The sequence below is a fragment of the Mesoplodon densirostris genome, chromosome 2, assembly GCF_025265405.1.
Source record: "Mesoplodon densirostris isolate mMesDen1 chromosome 2, mMesDen1 primary haplotype, whole genome shotgun sequence".
Taxonomy (NCBI): Eukaryota; Metazoa; Chordata; class Mammalia; order Artiodactyla; family Ziphiidae; genus Mesoplodon; species Mesoplodon densirostris.
The window spans coordinates 45,212,141-45,236,328 of NC_082662.1; the positions used below are offsets into that span (position 1 = coordinate 45,212,141).

A 24,188-nucleotide genomic window follows, 5' to 3' on the forward strand; every position below is an offset into this window, starting at 1 on the left:
CAATTCTATTTCCAACACGTAACTGTGCTAACTTTAGAATTCATTTTGTTTCGCACCTCAGTTTTCCCAATGATAAAATGAGATAGGATCTACTTCTATCAACCTCATATGGGTGCTGTGAAGATCCAATAAAATAACATGAAAAGATTCTTAGATCTTTTTCTAAAACTAAGTCTGTGATTTAGAATACTCTATTCAATGAGAGTAAAACAAATCTCTGAATTGTTACATTATATTCCTATCATCTAAACAAGCAGATGAATTAACAAAATTTGACTCTTGTCAAAAAGATTTATTAACTTAAAATAGAATTACTTCAAATACAGACAAAAGCAAATTTCTGTTCAAGTTGGAATATTTTCAATATACAAGAATGTAAAAGAAAAAAATTCTAAATCTTCATGTTGAAATTTTATTTTATTATTATTTTTTTTACCTTTTAAAAAGTTTTTGGCACTACAAGGTTCTGTAAAGAATAGAAGTGACAAATTTAAAACACATGAAAGTCTTTCCTAATTCTTAAGAACAATATATATAAAGTCTGAAGCAACCAAAGTATGAATACAGCTAATAGAAAATAAAGAATGTAATTTTTAAATTCTCTCTTTATACAATTCATCAAGGTTAAACAAAACATAAAATTCCCTTAAAAATAGGGTAATAAAATAGATGAAATTTGTATCACTCAATTTGGTGATACTAGTAAAAACTATAGTTCATATTTATATACAAATAATACAGTCTTTAAAAACAGTCTTAGAATTTAAATAAGCTATCTAAACGTGTTAAAATTTTAAATCAGGACCTGATTTGTTTTGCTTTCCATTAAATGTCACTTTTTCTGCTGAATGTAACTGACACTGAGGTACGGATACCCTTGAGACAGCAGGATTGGCTGGTTGCTGTGCATCGGTAGACCAGCTGAAAGAAAATGGACTCGCATTACTCCGACACGTTTCCTCTTGGTGGGTGGGGACAACGCTCTCTACACCGACGGGTGGCACATCTGTCTGTTGGACACAACACAGACAGGAAACTGAAAGGCTTGTGCCTATTTATCTGAAAACCTCTTAGAATTAACTGTAGCTAGTTCTCTTTTTTCCTATTTATATAGTAAAGAGGAGATGAAGCATGTCAAAACATTTAGTGGGGGGAGAAGGAGGAGGAGGGAAGGAAAATGTGAGTATGTGAAAGAAAACAGAGGAGACAAGAGAGATGGAGGGGAGGAATTAAGGGGAAAAAATCCACCAGGGAAGAACTTCAGACTCTCCTCCTCCTCCAAAAGGGCTTGTATAATCAATAGTCATTTCCCTCAGCCCTAGTTCTTTGCTCAGAATAAACCAGCCATAGTTAAGGTTCTGCCATTCTATAATACAGCAATGCCACACCAAGTACAATGGATAGTTTACGAAGGCTTAAGTGTATCAAGCCTGATAATCATAGCAGGGGCTTCCCCTTAGAAGTTATTTTATTTAGTCAACATTCCCAGAGTGCCTTTCTTTACTTTCTTGAACTCCTAGTTTAACTGTATTAACTGACTCTAGTTTTCTTATCTCCTAAGTTAACCAAGGGTTGAAGGCCAGATTCAGACGTTCCCTATTTGAACTGAGATACTGCTGAGGCAAGTAGGCTAGATAAAATGCTATTCATTACTTAGATCAAAGCCATTATTGGTACATTAGGACCAACAGAATATAATCAATTCTAATGTCATTCAAGTCTTAGTTTTGCTAAACAAATTTGACTGTCACTACTCAACTCAAAAACTTCTACTAGATCCCCACCACTTACTAAGTCCAAACTCCTTCATAATATGGCCTCAGCCTACCGCCTCTAGCCTCATCACCTATACATTTTCCCATTTACCTCATCTAGTCCTATTATTTTCTCTTTTCTCTTTTTTCCTATTCTTTTCACTGAGGCAAAACTCAGTGACTTTGCATGTATTATGGCCTCAGCTAAGAACACTCCTCCTCTCTAATCTCTACATGATCTCTAGGAAAAAAATCCCAAATCTCTTTCAAGATCTAATTTGACTGTCAAAATCCTGTGCAATTTGATCCCTGGTGTCTATATTCTGCTCTCTCTGCTAGGGCAAAGTTAACTGATTCCTCTAAGCTCCTATTCTTGTCTATTTTACAGGTCTGGCTTTCCTAATAAAATATGCATTAAGTGCAGGGGTTTTATTTAATTCTTGCTTGAGCAATAAGCACCTAGCACAGTCTGACACACAGTATGCTCTCTCAATAAATATTTACTGAATTCATAAATTTTCACTCCAAGATACTGGCCTTTACAAAGGCCCCTTGTCCCAGAACAAAACCCACCCAGCCTGTGATAAATACGTAAGCAATGGTACCTTGAGTATAGAAAGGTTTGTTGGGCTGAAATCTGGCATTTCCCTGATGCATGAAGTTCTGATGCAAACCATAAGGCCACGAAGCTGGGACAAGAGGGAAATGGGGTCGTGGTGCATGTTCCCAAGGAATTGGAGGATTTAGTCCTGGAAATCCTGGCTCTGCATTTCAACAATAAAGGAGAGACAAATTTTAAAACATCACTTTGTTCATTCAAATATTCCTTCATTCCACAAAGATTTATTGAGTATCTACCACTGACCAAGAAATATGCTAAATGCAGAGGATACCAAAAAAAATTTTTAAGGAATAAAAACACTGTAATTGTTCTCAAATTATTCATAAAGGAAACATTTAAGAAGTCATACACAATAATATGTGGTAATTGCTATAACAGAGCGGTGGAAGGTGTCTAAAGAGAGGACTAACCCAATTGTTCAAGGACAGAGAAGGTTTTCCTAAAATGATGGACTAAATTGAGTGTTAAAGGACAAGGAACAAGTTACGCAAAATGGGACAAGGAGGACATTTTAGACAGAAGGAATAGTGTGTTCAAAAGCCAGGAAGCAGGAAAGTACAGCAAGTTTGGGAAGCTGCAAAATGACTGGCAATACAGAGACAGAGGTAAAGGAAGGCAGCGGTTAGAGAAAAGGCTGGAAAGGTAGGTAGGATCTATATTTCGAAGAACCTTAGTAGGTCACTAAGGAGCTTAACATTTTATCCTAAAGACAATGCCAACTATACCAGAATCAATTATATCTTGGCCTGGAAGGAGATCCTATTAGAAGCTGAGGCACTGTGGTGAAATAGCTGAAAACTTGAGCATTGGAGCCCAACAGGTCTAAGTTCAAATACCAGTTACAAAAATTACTAAGGTTTAATTATGAACCCCAGGTTGTTATGAGGATTAAATGAGATAACAAAAATAAAGTGGCCTGCACAAATTCTGTCATATTAAGTAGGAACTCAAAAAATATGAGTCCTATTCTTTCTATGGCAAACCACTCCCACCAATCTACTTCCCTTTAAGATCTATCTTTAAGTACGTCTTTCAAAGCACAGTAACCCCTGAATCTTCTGGATCATTTTTGGTGGCTTTTCTCATTCAGGATCACAATGTGGCAGGAAATAATCTAAAAGACACTGCCCTTATTCACTAAACTTCCTAGCAGGAAGTTAGGAGGTACAGGATAGGGAGGAATAGGGAGCAAGTAAACTGAAACCCATACTAGCCACACTCCTACCAAGCTCAGTCTTCTCAGGAGCTAACCAGGTAAACAAAGCAGCTGGTTCACTGCAAGTTCATAAAGACAAGTTACAACTAAGAGCTGAAGCTGCAGAGCTCAGAGTTTACAAAAAATAAGACTGGGTATACTGTATTGAGGTCCTGACCAATTGAGAAATGTTTTAACATAAAAGGGTATCTTTTAGACTATACTTCAATCTCTCTTGGCCATTTTTTGCAACCAAGTATTTTCATAATACAATTAAAGATAGTCTGAAAAATTATCATTAAAGATAATCTGAAAAATGGGGTAAAAACTACTCATACAACCTCCTACTCTAATACAACCACTAGTATCATTTTAATATGTCCCCATCTGGTCTCTCCATTTTTAACATAATGTTAACTTTAGCTGTAATATTAACTAGGAGTTGTGCACCCATCCAACAAATAATAAATATTTGCTGCATAACACTTTATTACATAATAATAATATATTATACAAATAATGTATCTACCTTACATCAGGCACTATACTGGACACCAGGGAGACAATGACAGGCAAGAAACAATTCATAACCTCTAAAAGTTCAGTCTAATGCATTATGCAGACAAGTAGACAGGCAATTTCAACACAGGAAGACAAGTGTTATAATATGGATACTAAGGAAACATGAAGGAGAGAAATGATACCTAATACAACTGGAAGACAGGATCAACAGGAATTAAAGGCTTCCTGAAGAAAGTGATCTAAATTTTTAAATGGAGGATGAGTAGGTTAGCCAAGCTTTGGAGCAAAGGAGAAGGAGGTGAGACTGAGCAGGAGAGTTAATGGAAAGGATATTCCAGGCAGAGGGAACAACTTAGGTAAACAATCAGGGGTAAGAGTACGGTGTGTTTGTAGGATGTTAATTAATTAGTTCATTAAGACTGAAACAGAGATCAAGGAGGTAGGGAGAAGAAGGAGTTAAAACTGAGTCGATATATCAAAAGGCAAAGCATTGGGTCTGTCTTCATGGTTATATAACTCAGTGACTATCAAGATGCATATCGTGGCATGCACACAATAAATATTTGTTGAATGAGAGAAGCAGAGGCCACATTAGAATGGCCATGTATGACATATATCCTTTGTTCCTGGAAATTTAAATGAGTTCCCACATTCTGGAATTTCTGCTCAGCAAAATATATTATCTGTATTATTCCAAAGAGATCTGAGTGCTTTAAGGAATAATATATATTTGCTTAAAATTATCACTAAAATTATTTTGAAAATTGATAAAGGGAAAGAATCAAGCTTTTAGTCTGCATTTCCTATACAAACAATATTTCAGGATAATCAAGCAGTTAATAAGGAAAAGAATCACAGACAAAAATTACAGAAGAATCACAAAGAGTAAATAGAAAATACTGATAACTGTTAAATCTGGGTATTGGGGGGGGTTCATTATACTTTAATCTCTCCTTTTGTGTTCATTTCAAATTTTCCCTAGTAAGAAAAAATCTACATATAAAACTAGATGAATGGAATTTATCAACTATTTTTAAATATGCAAAGATAAAAAAATGACTGGATGGTAATACACCAAAATATTTCTGAGCAGTTCTGTCTAGGAATTGAGGTTATATATGATTTTCTTTTTCTTTTTCAAATGCTCTACAAAGAATATGTATTACTTAGATATCAGTAAAAAAAAAAAAAAAACTATTCTTTCTTAAGCTATAAAGTGCTACTAATCTTTTTCTTTTTTAAAAATTGCTCCTTACTATAAGGGGACTTCCCTCATGGTCCAGTGGTTAAGACTCCGTGCTACCAATGCAGGGGGCCCGGGTTCAATACCTGGTCAGGGAACTAGATCCGCATGCTACAACTAAAAGAGCCTGCATGCTACAACTAAGACCTCACATAGCCAGATAAGTAAATAAATATTAAAAACAAAACAAACAACCAAAAAAAACAAGTTAATTTATGGGTTTCCCTGGTGGCGCAGTGGTTGGGAGTCCGCCTGCTGATGCAGGGGACACAGGTTCGTGCCCTGGTCCGGGAAGATCCCACATGCCGCGGAGCAGCTGGGCCCGTGAGCCATGGCCGCTAAGCCTGCGCATCTGGAGCCTGTGCTCCGCAACGGGAGAGGCCACAACAGTGAGAGGCCCGTGTACCACAAAAAAAAAAAAAAAAAAAAATTGCTCCTTACTAAAAGATAGTAAGGGTCTAGGGCAAAGTTTACAGGTTTTGAAGAATGAAACTGGTTTAAATCTTGGATCTACTATGATTATAACAGGATGATAGTTATTTAACCCTTCAATTTCCTCAACTGTAAAATGAATGCTAATAATACCTACATCAAGCAAGACTGCAGCAAAAACTTAAAATAACAAAATAATAACTAAAATTTATGTTTATTACCTCATTTAATATTCACAACGTCCCTGTGAGTTAGGTGCTATTAATTCACCTATTTTACAGATGAAACCAATGCACAAATAGATTATGCAACTGCCCAATGCCACATAATAAATGGCAGAGCCAGGATTCATATCCAGGCAGTCTGAATCCACAGCCTATACTCTTTACCTTTATCTAATGTTATACTGCCCCTCCATAAACACTGCTTGCCATCTTTTTACTCACATTTATTTCCCAGGTTCAACCAATAATACCAATCATCCAACTTTCTACAGACAGACAGATACAAAAGAAGAAAAGGAAGGGTTACCCGAATTTCCCACTGTACCATTGTTCACCAGGGAATTTGGAGCCACAGTACGAGGCCAGTGTCCATCACGAGAGGAGCTAGGGATTGCCACAGGTCTGGCAGCAGGCTGTGCAAAGATGATGCTGGGATCGTTCAGGCCAATATTGCTGGGGGCACTGCCTGGTGCAGAATGGATCACTGGGCCATGAATAGGCCAGGATGGGGCAGGGATCTGGAGGGGGTGCACTGGCAACAATCCCATATTGTGCATGGGAGAATACTGAGCTGGTGGTGACTGAGGAAAGTTATACATAGGCATCTGGACCTGATGGGGGGGCTGGGCCCCCTGCTGAGGTGGGCCAAGCTTGGGTTGGGATCCTGGCTGAGATGGAGGCTGGGTAATGGCAGTGGATTGGGAAGAGTTCTGTGGAAATGGCTGGGGCTGAGGAGAATAAGATGGTGAATCAGACTGCAGAGAAAAAAAAAAAAGACATTTTAAAATTAATTTACAAACATCTTAATTTTATAAAAGCAAAGATTATCAAAATATAAAACTATGGAGTTATTTTACTAGAATATTATAAATAGAACTCTATGATATACATAGTAACAAATAATAACAGAACCTCATTTTATATAAAGGCAGAGTTTTCCCCAAAGTTCTCAAACCCTCTCTCACAGAGGTTTTATCTCATAAACCTTTTTACTGCCCAAAGGAGAGAGCCGAGACATCATACCCATCATGTAGAACCCACAATTCCAATTTTAACTAGAAATTTACATCTAAATATCTCAGAGTCACTTTCATTCAGCTCCTCAACAAGCATTTACTGAGTGTCAATTAAGTATTGGGGGGACTTCCCTGGTGGTGCAGTGGTTAAGAATCTACCTGCCAATGCAGGGGACACGGGTTAGAGCCATGATCCGGGAAGATCCCACATGCCGTGGAGCAACTAAGCCCATGAGCCACAACTACTGAGCCCATGTGCCACAACTACTGAAGCCCACGTACCTAGAGCCCATGCTCCACAACAAGAGAAGCCACCGCAATGAGAAGCCCGCACACCACAACGAAGAGTAGCCCCGGCTTGCCGCAAATAGAGAAAGCCTGCCAGCAGCAATGAAGACCCAACGCAGCCAAAAACTGAATAAATAAAATAAGTAATTTTATAAAAAATTAAAAAAAGAATTTAAAAAATTATGTACTGGGCATTGTTCTAGGTATTGAAAATATAATACTAACATGTATGCCCTCATAAAGCTTAAAGTCAATGGGGGAAAGAGGAGGAACAGATAAAGATTATATAAGCAATCACAATAGAGTATAATAATTACTATGATAAACACTGTATAATATACAATGAAATCCCAGAGCAGGAACACCTAAACCCACTTTGGGAGAAGGAGGGAAGATAAGATGAAGGAAAGTGGAAATCTTCCTGAAGGAAGTGGCCTTTAAGCTGAGACTCAAGATAAATAGAAAACAGTATGATAAAAGGGCAGAGATAAGGAAAAGGGAAGATTCAGTTAGAGGGAACAACATAATTAAAGGTTATAGGTACACAAACACATGTCCTTTTTAAAAAAAAGTAATTGGAATTTGAAATGGTTGCCTAGGCTAGGGAAGCAAATGGTTGTAAGCTATTTTTTACAGATAGAAACAACAGGACCTTGTGACTGACTGGATGTGGAGGCTGAGGGAGGAGTAGTAGTTCAGGAAACTAGATAGATAGCAGGATCATTCAATGAGATGGAGAACACAGAAGGAACAGGCAAACCTGGGGAGTTGGAAAGAAATATAAGCTACATTCTAGATATGTTGAAGCTGCAGTGCTTTGTGAGACCTCCGAATAGCAATGTTCATTAGTCAGACTCTTACCCAAATCTCAGGTGAGAAAAAAGTGAGTGCTAGAAGCAGAAGAAGAAAGTTAGGGGCACCACAGGAAAGTGATTAGAGCACAGGTTTTGGAGACAGAACCTAAGGATACAAGTTCTTGTTCCAAGTGTCTGTTGACCTCATGCAAGAAACTTAAATCTCAGCTTCTTCACCCATAAGGTATAAATAATAATAGAATCTACATCAGAGGTTTTTGTGAAGATTAACTACAACAATATATGTCAAAAATATAAACACCAAATTCAGAATAGTAGATAAGTTTTAGTAGCAAGGAAGGGATGGTAGGAAGGTTTTAAGATGGGAAAAGCATCTAAGAGGAATGCATAGGGGTTGTCAACTGTGGGTAATTTTTTAATAAACCAAACAACAAAGCATTAAGAATTGTTAAAGCCTGGTGGTAGTGCATGGATGTTTATTATTTTCTATAATTTTTCAACATTTTAAAAATATTTTTAATAAAACAGGAAGAACAAATGCATATACAGCACACAGCACTCAATAAATATTAGTTAATATAATTGTTATTATATAACTTTTATGAAACTGTCAGGCCCATAGTAGTACATATTCAAATGTTTGAGGTAGGGTTAGTGGGCTCCTAAATGTTTTTCCAAGACAAGCCCTACTGCTGCTCTTCAAATTCTCTAAGAATTTTTTCTAAAATACAGATCACATAAGATTTAGCATGTTTTAACAGATAACAGCTTTGAAGCTGCACAGACCTGGGTTTGAATCTTTTAATTTTTCTTATTCTCAGCTTCCCAATTTGTAAAATTTGATCACACCAATACCTACCACTTCACATGTCCATTCAAAGGATTAAATGTGATAATACGTGTGAAGCACTAAAAGCATAGTGTCAGATTTAGAGTAAGCATTCAGTTAGTATTTAACTATTAATTTAAGAAGTGCAAGGTGAATACAGATTTAGACAAAGGTTAGAGCAACTCAGCAAAGTTAATATGAGACCTGTGAATCTGAACTCTAATTAAATACTCCATCTTTCACAGGATATATTTCACTAGGTATCCATATCAGCGATAAGAAGACACACAAAATTTCAAGCAAGTGAAGTGCCATGCATGTATTGCCCTAACAGTACTAAACCCTTAATACACCTCAATTTTGGGGTCTATTTTTAATTAATGGTACTCATATTCTTCCATTATGCAAAAGCTAAAACATCAAAGTTATCACCTCTTTTTTTTTTTTTTTTTTTTTTTGTGGTACGCGGGCCTCTCACTGTTGTGGCCTCTCCTGTTGCGGAGCACAGGCTCTGGATGCGCAGGCTCAGTGGCTATGGCTCATGGGCCCAGCTGCTCTGCAGCATGTGGGATCTTCCCAGACTGGGGCACGAACCCGTGTCCCCTGCATCGGCAGGTGGACTCTTAACCACTGCGCCACCAGGGAAGCCCTATCACCTCATTTTAATACAACCACAACCAACAACCTTATTTGGTAGTTACCTTATTTTACAAATAAGAAACAGGTTCACTGAAGTTAAGTAGCTTGCCCATAGATATAAACCCAGATCTACATTACTCCAAAAGTAATGCACATTCTAGCTGATGTGCCTAGCAAGGACACCTCTATAAAGCACTGTGTAATCTTGAAGACTGTATTTACCAATCTGAAAGATCCTATCACCTACCAAAATTAGTACTATCTTCCTGCCAAGACCAACCCATCTGCAGGCAGAGTACTTACACATTCTGAGGACTGTCTAGTCCTTATGGACTGATCACCTTGTTGTTGGGCTGAACCAGCCACCTGTTGGGCATTTACAAGATTGCGGACCAGCTGGGCTGCTAAGAGAAGACATCAAAAAGAAATTCAACAGATAAAGAAAATAACAGAGAAATGACAATCAATAAATTCTCTTCTTCGGTAAAACAGTCTCAAATCTGAGATTTTATAAACTTGGACTTTTAAACTATGATTATGTTACTGAAGGACTTTTAACAACTCATTTTTTTTCTTGTTTGTTAAGCCATTTCTCAATCCTTAGAGCATTAAAAAAAAAATACACTGGTCCTGGAAACAAGAACAAGTGTCATATTGCCTTTTCTAAAGGAGACAATATATTTATTTAAGAAAATAACTTCTGCAACAAGAATCTGAATAACTGGAAATCATCACTTATATTTTTTTTCTTTCAATAAACTCTCATTTGGGTTTCTAATTCATGAAATTCCTTACGATACATAACAGGACAGATCTCCCTCTCTCATAAAAGCAGTGGGAAGAGATATAATTTCTCCTATATGTTCCCAGAAAAAATCTCTCTCTCTTTGATAAATTATAAGGTCCAAAATCATACAGCTATGTTTAGAATAGAGAATAATCAGGGTCCTTAGAATGACACAAACATAAATGACTTTATTTCCACCAGAAACTATTTTTGGCCTTTTCTATTTACCTGCCACACTGCTATTCCTCTGACGGGCCAGCTTGACCTCTGGGCACTCCCTTCGCACATGTCCTGCATCTCCACAGATAAAACATCTGAGGTCTCTGGGGTCTCTAAAGTCTCGAGTGTCGTGGAGGTCTCGGGGGTCAAGAAGGTCTCGGGAGTCTTTCTCCTCTTCATTCCCTTCCTTCTCTTCTTCACTGTCTTTCTTCTTTAGTCTAAACAGTAAACTGCTGATACCAATAATGTGGGGCTAGGGACTTATAAACTGAATGAACTATAGAACAAACTAAACTATGCATGAGTCTCACAATAAAGGGATTAATGTGCCCATTGTTTCATGCATCATTTTGAAGGCAAGGGTTCTCACATTTATAGCACACCTACTCATATGGCAGAAACTGGGTACTCTAGTAGTTTTATAATACAATAATCATTTTGTAATGTTTAGTATCAAATTTTAATCTTGTAACAATCCTTAGAGGTTGGTATTTACTATCTCCGTTTTATAGTGGAAGACACTTGAGGTTTAGAGAAGGTAAGTGTCTTCTCTAAATTTAACAAATAGCAGTGATGGAAACTAGGAGTTTACTCTGTCTGAAAAGTTCTAAGCTCTTTATATTAGGCAAGACTTAATGACTAAAGAAGGGATTATCCTGGCCTATTAACACAGTATATAGAACATAGTAAAGTATGTTTCATAGATGTATTTTCAGGGGGCACAGAGGATGTATATTCCTTAAGGTAAATATTATATAGGCATATCTCACAGCATATACCTCAAAGATTCAATTAATTATATTTTAATTATTGGTTTTCATAACTGTGAGGTCCTCAGCAAGAACCCCGTATCTTGGTCTTTTCTTCCCCTTGGATTCTAGCACAGTTTCCAGCACACAGTAGGTGTTAATAAATGCTTCTTCAGTTAAAAAAAAAAAAACCTGAGTGAATTAATGAATAAATGAACGAATAAACATCATGAGACACCACTGTACCAGAAATAAATCCCACTCTTTCACAAAATGCCACTCAAAACATATATTGACCTAAAGGTTCAACTGAAAGCCCTGAACTTTCTCAACTTAAACATATCTGAACACAGTCATAGCTTCAATTTGTCCCACATTTATTTTCCCTGCAATGTTAATACATAATCATTTGCCAACCTTCTCCTTTTAGGGCAGTCTTTCATGTAGTGGCCTATTTTTCCACACACACGGCAACATCGATCGTTGGGAGCCAGTTCTCCGTCTGTTAGTACTCTGGAATCAAAGAAGTACTCCTAGGGAGAAAATACAACTTTACTAGAAAAAAAATCACTATAAACTTTTGAATCCAAATTGAAAGGAGACTAAGATGCCAAAGTGATTTTTTGAAAAAGGAAATAAATATCAACGAATATTTCACTGAACTAAAACCATGATATGAAAACAAGATTCAGAATTATCATCATCAATATCACAGCTGCTAACAGTACTAACCACTACACATCCACATTATTTTCTCATTCATCTGTAGCACCTTTGTGTAATATCTCAATGAAAGTAGATATTATTTCCATGCTCATTTTATAGATGAGGAAACTGAGGCTCAGAAAGTTGAAGTCGTTTGCCCACAGAAAAAAGCTGGTAAGTAGCAGATAAAGGATTTAAAGCTAAGTCTGCCTGATTACAAAGCTCGTGTTTTCTGCCCCACCAGGCTACATCCAGAAAGGAATCATTCTCTTTACAAGAGCTCTATGTAAAGAAATCAATCCTCTGGTTTATTTAAAATATCACTGGATTTGCATTCAACATTTCAATAATATATAACATTTACTATATAAAGTAGAATACACCTAAAAAGACTGTAGAGAACCAATAAGAATTAAATCATTTTCCCAAGTCTTAGAAGAATCAGGCTTGTTTTTGCTTTATCCTACTACCTTGCTTATGCTTCTAAGCTTTACCTCAGTTTTGCACTATCACAGAGACTAGTTTGTCCCGATAGTACCCATATCTTTGGATCGCAAGAGAACATGTCCACTTAGCACTCTTTGATTTCTTCTTTAAATCTATCTAATGTCAGGGATAAAAGTAATAAGAAACACACCGATTGGGATGGCTATTAAAAAAGAAAAAGGACAATAACAAGTATTGGTGAGGAAGTGAAAAAACTGCAACCCTCATATATTGCTGGTGGGAATATAAAATAGCACAGCTCTTTTAGGAAACAGTTTGGCAGCTCCTCAGAAAGTTAAACATAAACTTAACAAAATGACCCAGCAATTCTACTGTTATACACCCAAAAGAAATGAAAACATATATCCACACAAGATTTTGTACACAAATATTCACAGCAGCACTACTCATAATAGCCAAAAAGTAGAAACAATTCAAATTTCCAACAAACTGATAGGAATGAATAAATAAAACGTAATATAACCATACAACTGAATATCAATCAACTATAAAAAAAAGAATGAAGTACTGATACACGTTACAACGTGAACCCTGAAAACATTCTGCTAAATGAAAGAAACCAGTCACAAAAGGCTACATATGCTATGATTCCATTTTCATAAAATGTCCACAGTAGGCAAATCTACAGTTGTGAGACGAAAAAGGAATGAGGATTGACTGCTAATGAGGACAGGAGTTTCCTTGAGAGAGGACGAAACATTCTAAAACTAGATGTAGTGATGGTTGCACAATCCTGCAGATATACTGAAAACCAATGAATTGCTCACTTTATATAGATGAACTGTACAGTACATGAATTATTTCTCAGTAAAGTTCTATTTCTAAAAAAGGATGCAATATAATTCTATACATTTACCATTGATGAAACCAATATAATTAATTAAAATCTTCCTCATCATATTTTCTGACAGGACAAAATGAAGGCCTTTCGCAGTTCACCCAGTTGCTTATGGCTGAAACCTAGGAATCACCCTGAACTTATTCTCCTTAACTCATCACCTCTAATTAATCACCAGGTTGTATCCATTCTACTCCTGAATATCTATCTCTTTAGATATTCTTCTTTCTTCAGCCCACCGTCTTAGTTAAGGTGGCCTAGACCTGGGGTCAGCAAACTTCTTCTGTAAAGAGCCAGAAAGTTAAAATTTTAGGTGTTGTGGTAAAATTGAAGGTATTATGTAGGTACTTATATAACAAAAGAGAAAGCAAATTTTCACAAATTTTTTATTGAAGAAGTTCAAAATATACTAACAATAATAGAGTATAATTTTTTATATAAGTTTATTAATTAGAAAAAAAAGGATACTTTCCGGGGGAGACATTTTGCTTAACTGGGGTTCAAAGTTAGTGTTCCCTATCATTAAAACAGAAGGCAAATGTTCATTTGTTAATGCTAATCTGCAATTATATTTTAAGTATTTCATCTTTGAAAATGTTTTTCACAGATGAAGAGGTTGAAGATTTAAGGTAAAGAGAATACAAATGGATCTAGAGTGCATATGGAAGGACTAGTCTCTGATAAAGAAGAGATATCTGGTGATTGGCCAGCAAAATGGTGGAGTAGAATGACATGAGCTCACCCCTTCTTACAAAAATACCAAAATCACAACCAACTGCTGAACAACCATCAACAAAAACATAAAATAAAAAACACACTGGAACCTACCAAAAAAGATACCCTACATAAAAAGACAAAGAAGAAGCCACAACAAGATGGTAGTAGGGGCGCAATCACGGTAAAAATCAAATCCAATACCTGCTGGGTGGGCAACCCGCAAACTGAAAATTAACTATACCACAGAAATTCTCCCACAGGAGTTAAAAGTCCTGAGCCCCACATCAGGCTTCCTAGCCTGGGGGTCTGGTAATGGGAGGAGGAGCCCCCCCACCAAGAATCTGTCTTTGAAAGCCAGTGGGGTTTGACTGCAGGAATTCCACAGGACTGGGGGAAACAGAAACCCCACTCTTGGAGGGCATACACAAGATCCCGTGCAGACCAGGACCCAGGGAAAAAGGCAGTGACCTCGTAAGAGACTGGGCCAGACCTACCTGCTAGTACTGGAGGGTTTCCGGAGGAGGTGGTGGGGGCAGCTGTGGCTCACTGAGGAGACAAAGACACTGGCAGCAGCAGTTCTGGTGAGCACGCATTGGCATGAGCCCTCATGGAGACCCCATTTCCTTCCCAAGACCTAGCCCCACCAAACAGCCTGTAGGCTCAAGTGCTGGGACGCCTCAGGCCAAACAACCAACAGGTGGGAACACAGCCCCACCCATCAGCAGACAGGGTGCTTAAAGTCTTCCTGAGCATGGCCCTGCCCACTAGAAGGACAAGACCCAGGCCCACCCACAAGGGGGCAGGAACTAGACCCTCCCACCAGGAAACCTGCACAAGCCTCTCAGACAGCTTCATCCACCAGAGGGCAAACAGCAGAAGCAAGAAGAACTACAATACTGCAGCCTGCAGAAAGGAAACTGCCAATCACAGAAAGTCAAGACAAAATGAGACAGCAGAGGAATATGCCCCAGATGAAGGAACAAGACAAAACCTCAGAAGAACAACTAAGTGAAGTGGAGATAGGCAATCTACCAGAAAAAGAATTCAGAGTAATGATAGTGAAGATGATCCAAGATCTTGAAAAAAGAATGGAGGCACAAACTGAGAAGATGCAAGAAATATTTAACAAAGACCTAGAAGAACTAAAGAACAAACAAACAGAGATGAACAATACAATAACTGAAATGAAAAATGTAAAATATATAGGAATCAATAGCAGAGTAACTGAGGCAGAAGAACAGATAAGTGAGCTTGGAGACCAAATAGTGGAACTCACTGTCATGGAACAGAATAAAGAAAAAAGAATGAAAAGAAATGAACACAATCTAAGAGACCTCTGGGACAACATTAAATGCACCAACATTCACATTATGGGGTCCCAGAGGAAAACAGAGACAGAAAGGACTTGAGAAAATATTTGAAGAGATAATAGCTGAAAACTTCCCTAACACGGGAAAGGACACAGTCTTCCAAGTCCAGGAAGGGCAGAGAGCCCCAGGCAAGATAAACCCAAGGAGGAACACGCCAAGACACATAGTAGTCAAACTGACAAAAATTAAAGAAAAAGAAAAAATATGAAAAGCAACAAGGGAAAAACAACAAATAACATACAAGGGAACTCCCATAAGGTTATCAGCTGATTTCTCAGCAGAAACTCTGCAGGCTGGGAGGGAGTGGCATGATATATTTAAAGTGATGAAAGGGAAGAACCTACAACCAAGAATACTCTACCCAGCAAGGCTCTCATTCAGATTCAATGGAGAAATCAAAAGCTTTACAGACAAGAAAGAGCTAACAGCATTCAGCACCACCAAACCAGCTTTGCAATGAATGCTAAAGGAGCTTCTCTAAGTGGAAAAGGCCACTACTAGAAACAAATAAAGGTAGGAAATTATCTGCACACAAATATGATGTCAAAACCAGCAATTGTGAAAAGAAAAGAGCACAAATGCAGGACACTGGAAATGCATTTGAAATTAAGAGACCAGCAACTTAAGACAATCTTGTTTATATGTAGACTGCTAATTGAAATCTCATGGTAACTGCAAACCGAAAATCTACAACAGATACACACAAACACACACACACACACACACACAAGAAGAATCCAAACACAACACTAAAGTTAGTCATCTAATCACAAGAGAAGAGAACAAAAGAGGAAGGGAAGAAACAAGACCTACAAAAACAAATGCAAAACAACTAAGAAAATGGCAATAGGAACATACATATCAGTAATTACTTTAAAGGTAAATGGATTCAGTGCTCCAACCGAAAGAAACAGACTGGCTGAATGGATACAAAAAAGAGACCCACTTCGGATCTAGGGACACATACAGACTGAAAGTGAGGGGATGGAAAAAGGTATTCCATGCAAATGTAAATCAAAAGAAAGCTGGAGGGCTTCCCTGGTGGCACAGTGGTTGAGAGTTCACCTGCCGATGCAGGGGACACGGGTTCGTGCCCTGGTCCAGGAAGATCCCACATGCTGCGGAGCGGCTAGGCCCATGAGCCATGGCCACTGAGACTGCGCGTCCGGAGCCTGTGCTCCGCAATGGGAGAGGCCACAACAGTGACAGGCCCACGTACCGCAAAAAAAAAAAAGAAAGCTGGAGTAGCAATATTCATATCAGACAAAAAAGACTTTAAAATAAAGACTGTTACAAGAGACAAAGGACACTACATAATGATCAAAGGGTCAATCCAAGAAGAAAATACAACAATTATAAATATATATGCACCCAACATAGGAGCACTCCAATATATAAGGCAAATACTAACAGCCATAAAAGGAGAAATCAACAGTAACACAATAATAGTGGGGGACTTTAACACTCCACTTTCATCTATGGACAGATCATCCAGACAGAAGATCAATAAGGAAACACAGGCCTGAAATGACACATTAGACCAGATTGACTTAATTGATATTTACAGAGTATTCCATCCAAAAGCAGCAGAATATACAGTCTTCTCAAGTGCACATAGAACATTCCCCAGGACTGATCACAAGCTGGGCCACAAAATGAGCTTCGGTAAATTTAAGAAAATTAAAGTCATATCAAGTGGGACTTCCCTGGTGGCACAGTGGTTAAGAATCCACCTGCCAATTTAGGAGACCTGGGTTTGATCCCTGGTCTGGGCACATCCCACATGCCACACAGCAACTAAGCCTGTGCGCCACAACTACTGAGCCTGCACACCAAAACTACTGAGCCTGTGCTCTAGCGCCTACGAGCCACAAATACTGAGCCCATGCACCACAACTACTGAAGCCTGCGTCCATAGACCCCGCGCATTGCAAATACTGAGTCCACATGCTGCAACTACTGAAGCCCATGTGCTCTAGGGTCCGCGTGCCACAACTACTGAAGCCCACACGCCTAGAGCCCATGACCTGCAACAAGGGAAGCCACCACAATGAGAAGCCCGCACACCTCAACAAAGAGTAGCCCCTGCTCACCACAACTAGAGAAAGCCTGCATGCAGCAACAAAGACCCAACGCAGCCAAAAATAAATAAAATAAAGTAGTTAATTAAAAAAAATCATATCAAGCATCTTTTCTGACCATATGCTATGAGATTAGGAATCAACTATAAGGAAAAAACTGTAAAAAACAAACTCGTGGAGGCTAAACAATATGCTACTAAACAACCAATGGATCACTGAAGAAATCAAAGAGTAAATTAAAAAATACCTAGAGTCAAATAAAAATGAAAGCACAATGATCCAAAACCTATGGAACAGGTAAAAGCAGTTCTAAGAGGGAAGTTTATAGCAACACAATCTTACCTCAGGAAACAAGAAAAATCACAAATAAACAACCTAACCTTGTATCTAAAGCAACCAGAGAAAAACAAACAAAACCCAAAGTTAGTAGAAGGGAAGAAACAATAAAGATCAGAGCAGAAATAAATGAAATAGAAAAGAAGAAAACAACAGAAAAGATCAATGAAACTAAAAGCTGCTTCTTTGAAAAGATAAACAAAACTGATAAACCTTTAGCCAGACTCATCAAGAAAAAAAAGAAGAGGGCTCAAATCAATAAAATTAAAAATTAAAAAGGAGAAGTTACAACAGACACCACAGAAATACAAAGGATCATAAGAGACTACTACAAGCAACTATATGCCAATAAAATGGACAACCTGGAAGAAATGGACAAATTCTTAGAAAGGTACAATCTCCCAAGACTGAACCAAGAAGAAATAGAAAATATGAACAGACCAATCACAAGTACTGAAGTTGAAACTGATTAAAAAACTCCCAACAGGAACTTCCCTGGTGGTCCAGTGGTTAAGAATCTGCCTTCCAAGGCAGGGGACGCAAGTTCGATCCCTGGTTGGGGAACTAAGATTCTACATGCCGCGGGGCAACTAAGCCCACATGCTGCAACTACAGAACCCACATGCTCTGGAGCCTGCGCTCCACAACTACAGAGCCCACGTGCCACAACTACAGAGCCTGTGTGCCACAACTACTGAGCCTGAACGCTCTGGAGCCCACGCACCACAACTAGAGAGAAGCCCACGTGCCGCAATAGAGCTGGCACGCTGCAACAAAAGATCCCACGTGCCTCAACTAAGACCCGATGCAGCCAAAAATAAATAAATAAATATTAAAAAATAATGGTAATAAAATTAAAAACTCCCAACAAACCAAAGTCCAGGACCAGATGGCTTCACTGGCAAATTCTATCAAACAGAGAAGAGTTAACACCTATCCTTCTGAAACTATTCCAAAAAATTGCAGAAGAAGGAATACTCCCAAACTCATGCTATGAGGCCACCAACACCCTAAAACCAAAACCAGACAAAGATACCACAAAAAAAAAATTACAGGCCAATATCACTGATGAACATAGACACAAAAATCCTCAACAAAATACTAGCAATCCAAATCCAACAATACATTAAAAGACTCACAAACCATGATCAAGTGGGATTTATTCCAGGGATGCAAGGATTTTTCAGTATATGCAAATCAATCAGTGTGACACACCACATCAACATGTTGAAGAATAAAAACCATATGACCATCTCATTAGATGCAGAAAAAGCTTTTGACAAAATTGAACACCCATTTATGATAAAAACTCTCTAGAAAGTGGGCATAGAGGGAACATACCTCAACATAATAAAGGCCATATATGACAAACCTATAGCTAACATCATACTCAACCATGAAAAGCTGAAAGCATTTCCACTAAGATGAGGAACAAGACAAGGATAACCACTTTCGCCACTTGTATTCAACAGTTTTGGAAGTCCTAGCCATGACAGTCAGAGAAGGAAAAGAAATAAAAGGAATCCAAATTGGAAAAGAAGTAAAACTGTCACTTTTGCAGATGAAATGATACTACACATAGAAAACCCTAAAGATGCTACCAGAAAACTACTAGAGCTCATCAATGAATTTGGTAAAGTTACAGAATACAAAATTAATACACAGAAATCTCTTGCATTTCTATACACTAACAACAAAAGATCAGAAAGAGAAATTAAATAAACAATCCCATTTACCATCGCATCAAAAAGAATAAAATACCTAGGAATAAACCTACCTATAGACAAAAGATCTGTCCTACAAAAACTATAAGACGCTGATGAAAGAAATCGAAGATGACACAAACAGATGGAGAGATATATCATGTTCTTAAATTGGAATAATCAATATTGTCAAAATGACTATACTACCCAAGGCAATCTGCAGATTCAATGCAATCCCTATCAAATTACCAATGGCATTTTTCACAGAACTAGAACAAAAAAATCTTAAACTTGCATGGAGACAGAAAAGAACCTGAATGACCAAAGCAATCTTGAGAAAGAAAAACGGAGCTGGAGGAATCAGGATCCCTGACTTTGGACTATACTACAAAGCTACAGTCATCAAAAGAGTACAGTACTGTAACAAAAACAGAAATATAGATCACTGGAACAGGACAGAAAGCCCAGAAATAAGCCCACACACCTATGGTCAATTAATCAATTACAAAGGAGGCAAGACTATACGATGGAGGAAAGACAGTCTCTTCAATAAATAGCGCTGGGAAAACTGGACAGCTACATGTAGAAAAATGAGATTTGAACATTCCTTAATACCATATACAAAAATAAACTCAAAATGGATTAAAGATCTAAATGTAAGACCAGATACTATAAAACTCTTAGATGAAAACACAGGCAGAACACTCTTTGACATAAATCACAGAAATACCTTTCCCAAGCCATCTCCTAGAGTAATGGAAATAAAAAAATAAACAAACAAATGGGACCTAATGAAACTCAAAAGCTTTTGCACAGCAAAGGAAACCATGAACAAAATGAAAATACAACCCACAGAATGGGCGAAAATATTTGCAAATGATGTGACCAACAAGGGATTAATCCCTAAAATTTACAAACAGCTCATGCTGCTCAATATCAAAAAAACAAACAACCAAGGGGCTTCCCTGGTGGCGCAGTGGTTAAGAATCTGCCTGCCAATGCAGGGGACACAGGTGCGAGCCCTGGTCCGCGAAGATCCCACATGCCGTGGAGCAACTAAGCCTGTGCGCCACAACTACTAAGCCTGAGCTCTAGAGCCCATGAGCCACAACAACTGAAGCCTGTACACTTAGAGCCTGTGCTCAGTGACAAGAGAAGCCATCGCAGTGAGAAGCCCGTGCACCGCCACAAACAGTAGCTCCTACTCACTGCAACTAGAGAAAACCCATGCGCAGCACGAAGACCCAACGCGGCCAAAAATAAATTAAATTTAAAAAAAACAATCAAAAAATGGGCAGAAAAACTAAATAGACATTTCTTCAAGGAAGACATACAGATGGCCAAGAGGCACATGAAAAGATGCTCAACACTGCTAATTATTAGAGAAATGCAAATCAAAACTACAACGAAGTTATCACCTCACACCGGTCAGAATGGCTATCATCAAAAAAACCACAAATAATAAATGCTGCAGAAGGTGTAGAGAAAAGGGAACCCTCTTACACTGTTGGTGGGAATGTAAATTGGTACAGCCAGTATGAAGAACAGAATGGAGGTTCTTTAAGAAACTAAAAATAGAGCTACCATATCATCCAGCAATCCCAATCCTGGGCATATATCCAGAGAAAAACATAATTTGAAAAGATATATGCACCCCAATGTTTACTGCAGCACTATTTACAATAGCCAAGACACGGAAGCAACCTAAATGTCCATCAACAGATGAATGGATAAAGAAGATGTGGTACATATATATAATGGAATATTACTCAGCCATTAAAAAGAACAAAATAATGCCATCTGCAGCAACATGGATGGACCTTGAGATTATCATACTAAGTGAAGTAAGTCAGACAGAGAAAGACAAATATCATATGATATTGCTTATACGCAGATTCTTTAAAAAATGATACAAATGAACTTATTTACAAAACAGAAATAGACTCACAGACTTAGAGAACTTATGGTTACTGGGAAGGAAGGGTCGGGGGGAAGGATAGATTGGGCATTTGGGATTGACATGTACACTTTGCTATATTTAAAATAGATAACCAACTGTATGTATCTGTACAAGGACCTACTACTGTATAGCACGGGAATGTTGCTCAATATTCTGTAAAAAGCTAAATGGGAAAAGAATTTGAAAAAGAATAGATATATGTATATGTATAACTGAATCACTATGCTGTACACCTGAAACTAACAGAACACTGTTAATCAACTATGCTCCAAAATGAAATAAAATTTTAAAAAAAGAAGAGATATCTGAAAATGTAAGCAGATTTATAGATCTGGTAGCAGAAAGTTGAAGGAGTATCTATCTATCTAATATCATCTTTGTCTCAAAGGGAAAACACGTAAGCATGAGAAAGGCAGAGAAGAAAGATGGGTACTGAATTTTGAGTAAAATAAATAAAATATGAAATAGTTCTTATTGAATGCGAGACACAGGTAACTAAAGAAATGTAGAAGAATGTCAGATAGTATTGAAAGTCCAGTTGAGGCTGATGAACATTAATTTATAGTTGTGCTATATAAACAAAACTGCCTAGCTTTAAGACTTTTTTTCCATCAGTGCTTAGGCTAAGCATAGAGAAATGGTGGATGGCTGAGTTCATGTTAAGGTTGAACACATAATGGTGCAAAAGAAGGACAATCGTACAAAGGAATATAAGGTATATGCTGGAGGTACCAGGGAATCTGTTTAAATGGGGGAAAAAAATGAAGACAGTAGATAGCTGATAGATTGGGAAAAAATGTGTCAATATGTCAGAGGACCTAGTGAATAGAAGAATAGTTGAAGTGGGAATGTTCAAGTGAGCAAGAAAGGTGAAAGAACAGAAAATATACTTGTCTTCATCTTCATTAGAATCTAAGGGGATGAAACACATCTACTTTGTATGCTGTTATAATCCCAGTTCATAGCAGAGAAATAGGTACATGGTAGGAATTCAGTAAATATGTGTTGAAATAATAAACTTTACTATGGAAAATATAAGCATGAAAGACTATGTAACAAGGTTATTTTTCTACTATATCAGTTATAACACTGATATCAACCTAAATGTCCATCAAAGGAGAATAGTTAAACTGGTATATCCAAGCTATAAAATACCACATATTGACTTTATAACAGAATAAAGTAGATTAAAAGATGATTGGCAGATCCACAGGCCCTTTGTGATGGGCTCCAAACTGATGTTTGGTTCTTAGACTAAATCACATTCAAGACCAAAGACTTTGATATCTATGAGGACTACTTATAACATACTGAATAATTAAGAGTTACTAAAACTTTGTATTCACAGACTAAATTAGCACATTTCCAATTTACTGAGGACACTACATTAGTATTTTACTAAAAAGTCTGACTGCACGAAACTGCTAGGTTCCCACCAAACATATGCGCATATACACACGAACAGAATTCCCACAATTTTCAGGTAAAATGTTTTATCAGTGCATCACCAGATTTGTTGTGATCTGACTGTGCTTTTCATTTACTGCTATTTTAATTAATATGTTAGTAAAATTATTGTTGTATTTTCCTTTTGTTAGACATTTTGTTCCTGCAAGAATTTTGTGTTGTTTCAAATTTCCTGTTATTTTATTTCCACTATAGTTATTATCACCCCCACCCCCTATTAGGCAGGACTATCAAAAATGTTCCATGGGGAAAAAGCTCTAGACTTTTTCTGCTTTTCTTACCCCACACTCCAAGAAAGAGTGATGAAACTGGACTGAACAAGATCAAGGATATTCATTATGCAAAAACAGAGACCTGGTTTCTCTTTTGAGACTTCTTCTCATTTCTTTCACTGTGAAACTATGACATCCTCCCATTAGAAAGCAACCCAAAACCAGAGTAAGACCAAGAGGAATGGGGGACACTACACCACCCATTTCAGGCAAAAAGAATCCTCTTAGGGGGCCTCCCTGGTGGCGCAAGTGGTTGAGAGTCCGCCTGCCGATGCAGGGGATACGGGTTCGTGCCCCGGTCTGGGAGGATCCCATATGCCGCGGAGCGGCTGGGCCCGTGAGCCATGGCCGCTGAGCCTGCGCGTCCGGAGCCTGTGCTCCGCAACGGGGGAGGCCACAACAGAGAGGCCCGCATACCGCAAAAAAAAAAAAAAAAAAAAAAAAAAAAAAAAAAAAAAAAAGAATCCTCTTAGTTCCATGCTAATTCAGCTTACCAAGGGCTACACCAAAATTAAAGCAGAAGCCTCAGCAAATAAAGTATTACTTCAGTGTTGACCTCTCTGTTTATATTTTCATCAAGATTTCAAGAGACAGAAGAGAGGCAGTAGGCAGAACCTCAAATTCAAGATTAAAGGATCCTGAGTCTTGACTATCCACCCTCATTTGTTCAACAAATGCTTCCTATGTGCCAGAAATTGTAACAGGCACTGGAAATACGATGGTGAACCTTACAGACATGAACCCTGTCCTCATGGAGCTATATAGTCTAGTGGGGGATACAGAATTTAACAAATAGATTAAATAAATAAACAAAATTTAGCAAATATATATCTTACTATGGACTATGATAAGTGCAGTAAGAACAAATAGACCCAGCACAGCCAAATAAATAACACCA

At 37.9% G+C, this 24,188-nt stretch overlaps 1 protein-coding gene across 9 annotated transcripts in view; it reads right to left on the reverse strand.

Moving 5' to 3' along the window:
* Nucleotides 1-720: 720 nt before the first annotated feature.
* Nucleotides 721-24,188, reverse strand: part of TUT4 (terminal uridylyl transferase 4) — a 143,983-nt gene continuing 120,515 nt past the window's right edge. For 2 of the 9 annotated variants that reach the window (XM_060089810.1, XM_060089802.1), the window contains 6 exons: nt 11,752-11,867; nt 10,595-10,818; nt 9,883-9,983; nt 6,300-6,747; nt 2,360-2,518; nt 721-921 (listed from right to left, as the gene is read on the reverse strand). In XM_060089810.1, the coding sequence (XP_059945793.1) occupies nt 833-921; nt 2,360-2,518; nt 6,300-6,747; nt 9,883-9,983; nt 10,595-10,818; nt 11,752-11,867 (1,137 nt within the window). In that variant the 3' untranslated portion in view covers nt 721-832. Of the gene's footprint in view, nt 1,011-2,359; nt 2,519-6,299; nt 6,748-9,882; nt 9,984-10,594; nt 10,819-11,751; nt 11,868-24,188 lie in introns of all 9 variants that reach the window. The other 7 variants (XM_060089811.1, XM_060089809.1, XM_060089804.1 and 4 more) reach the window with 6 other exon arrangements.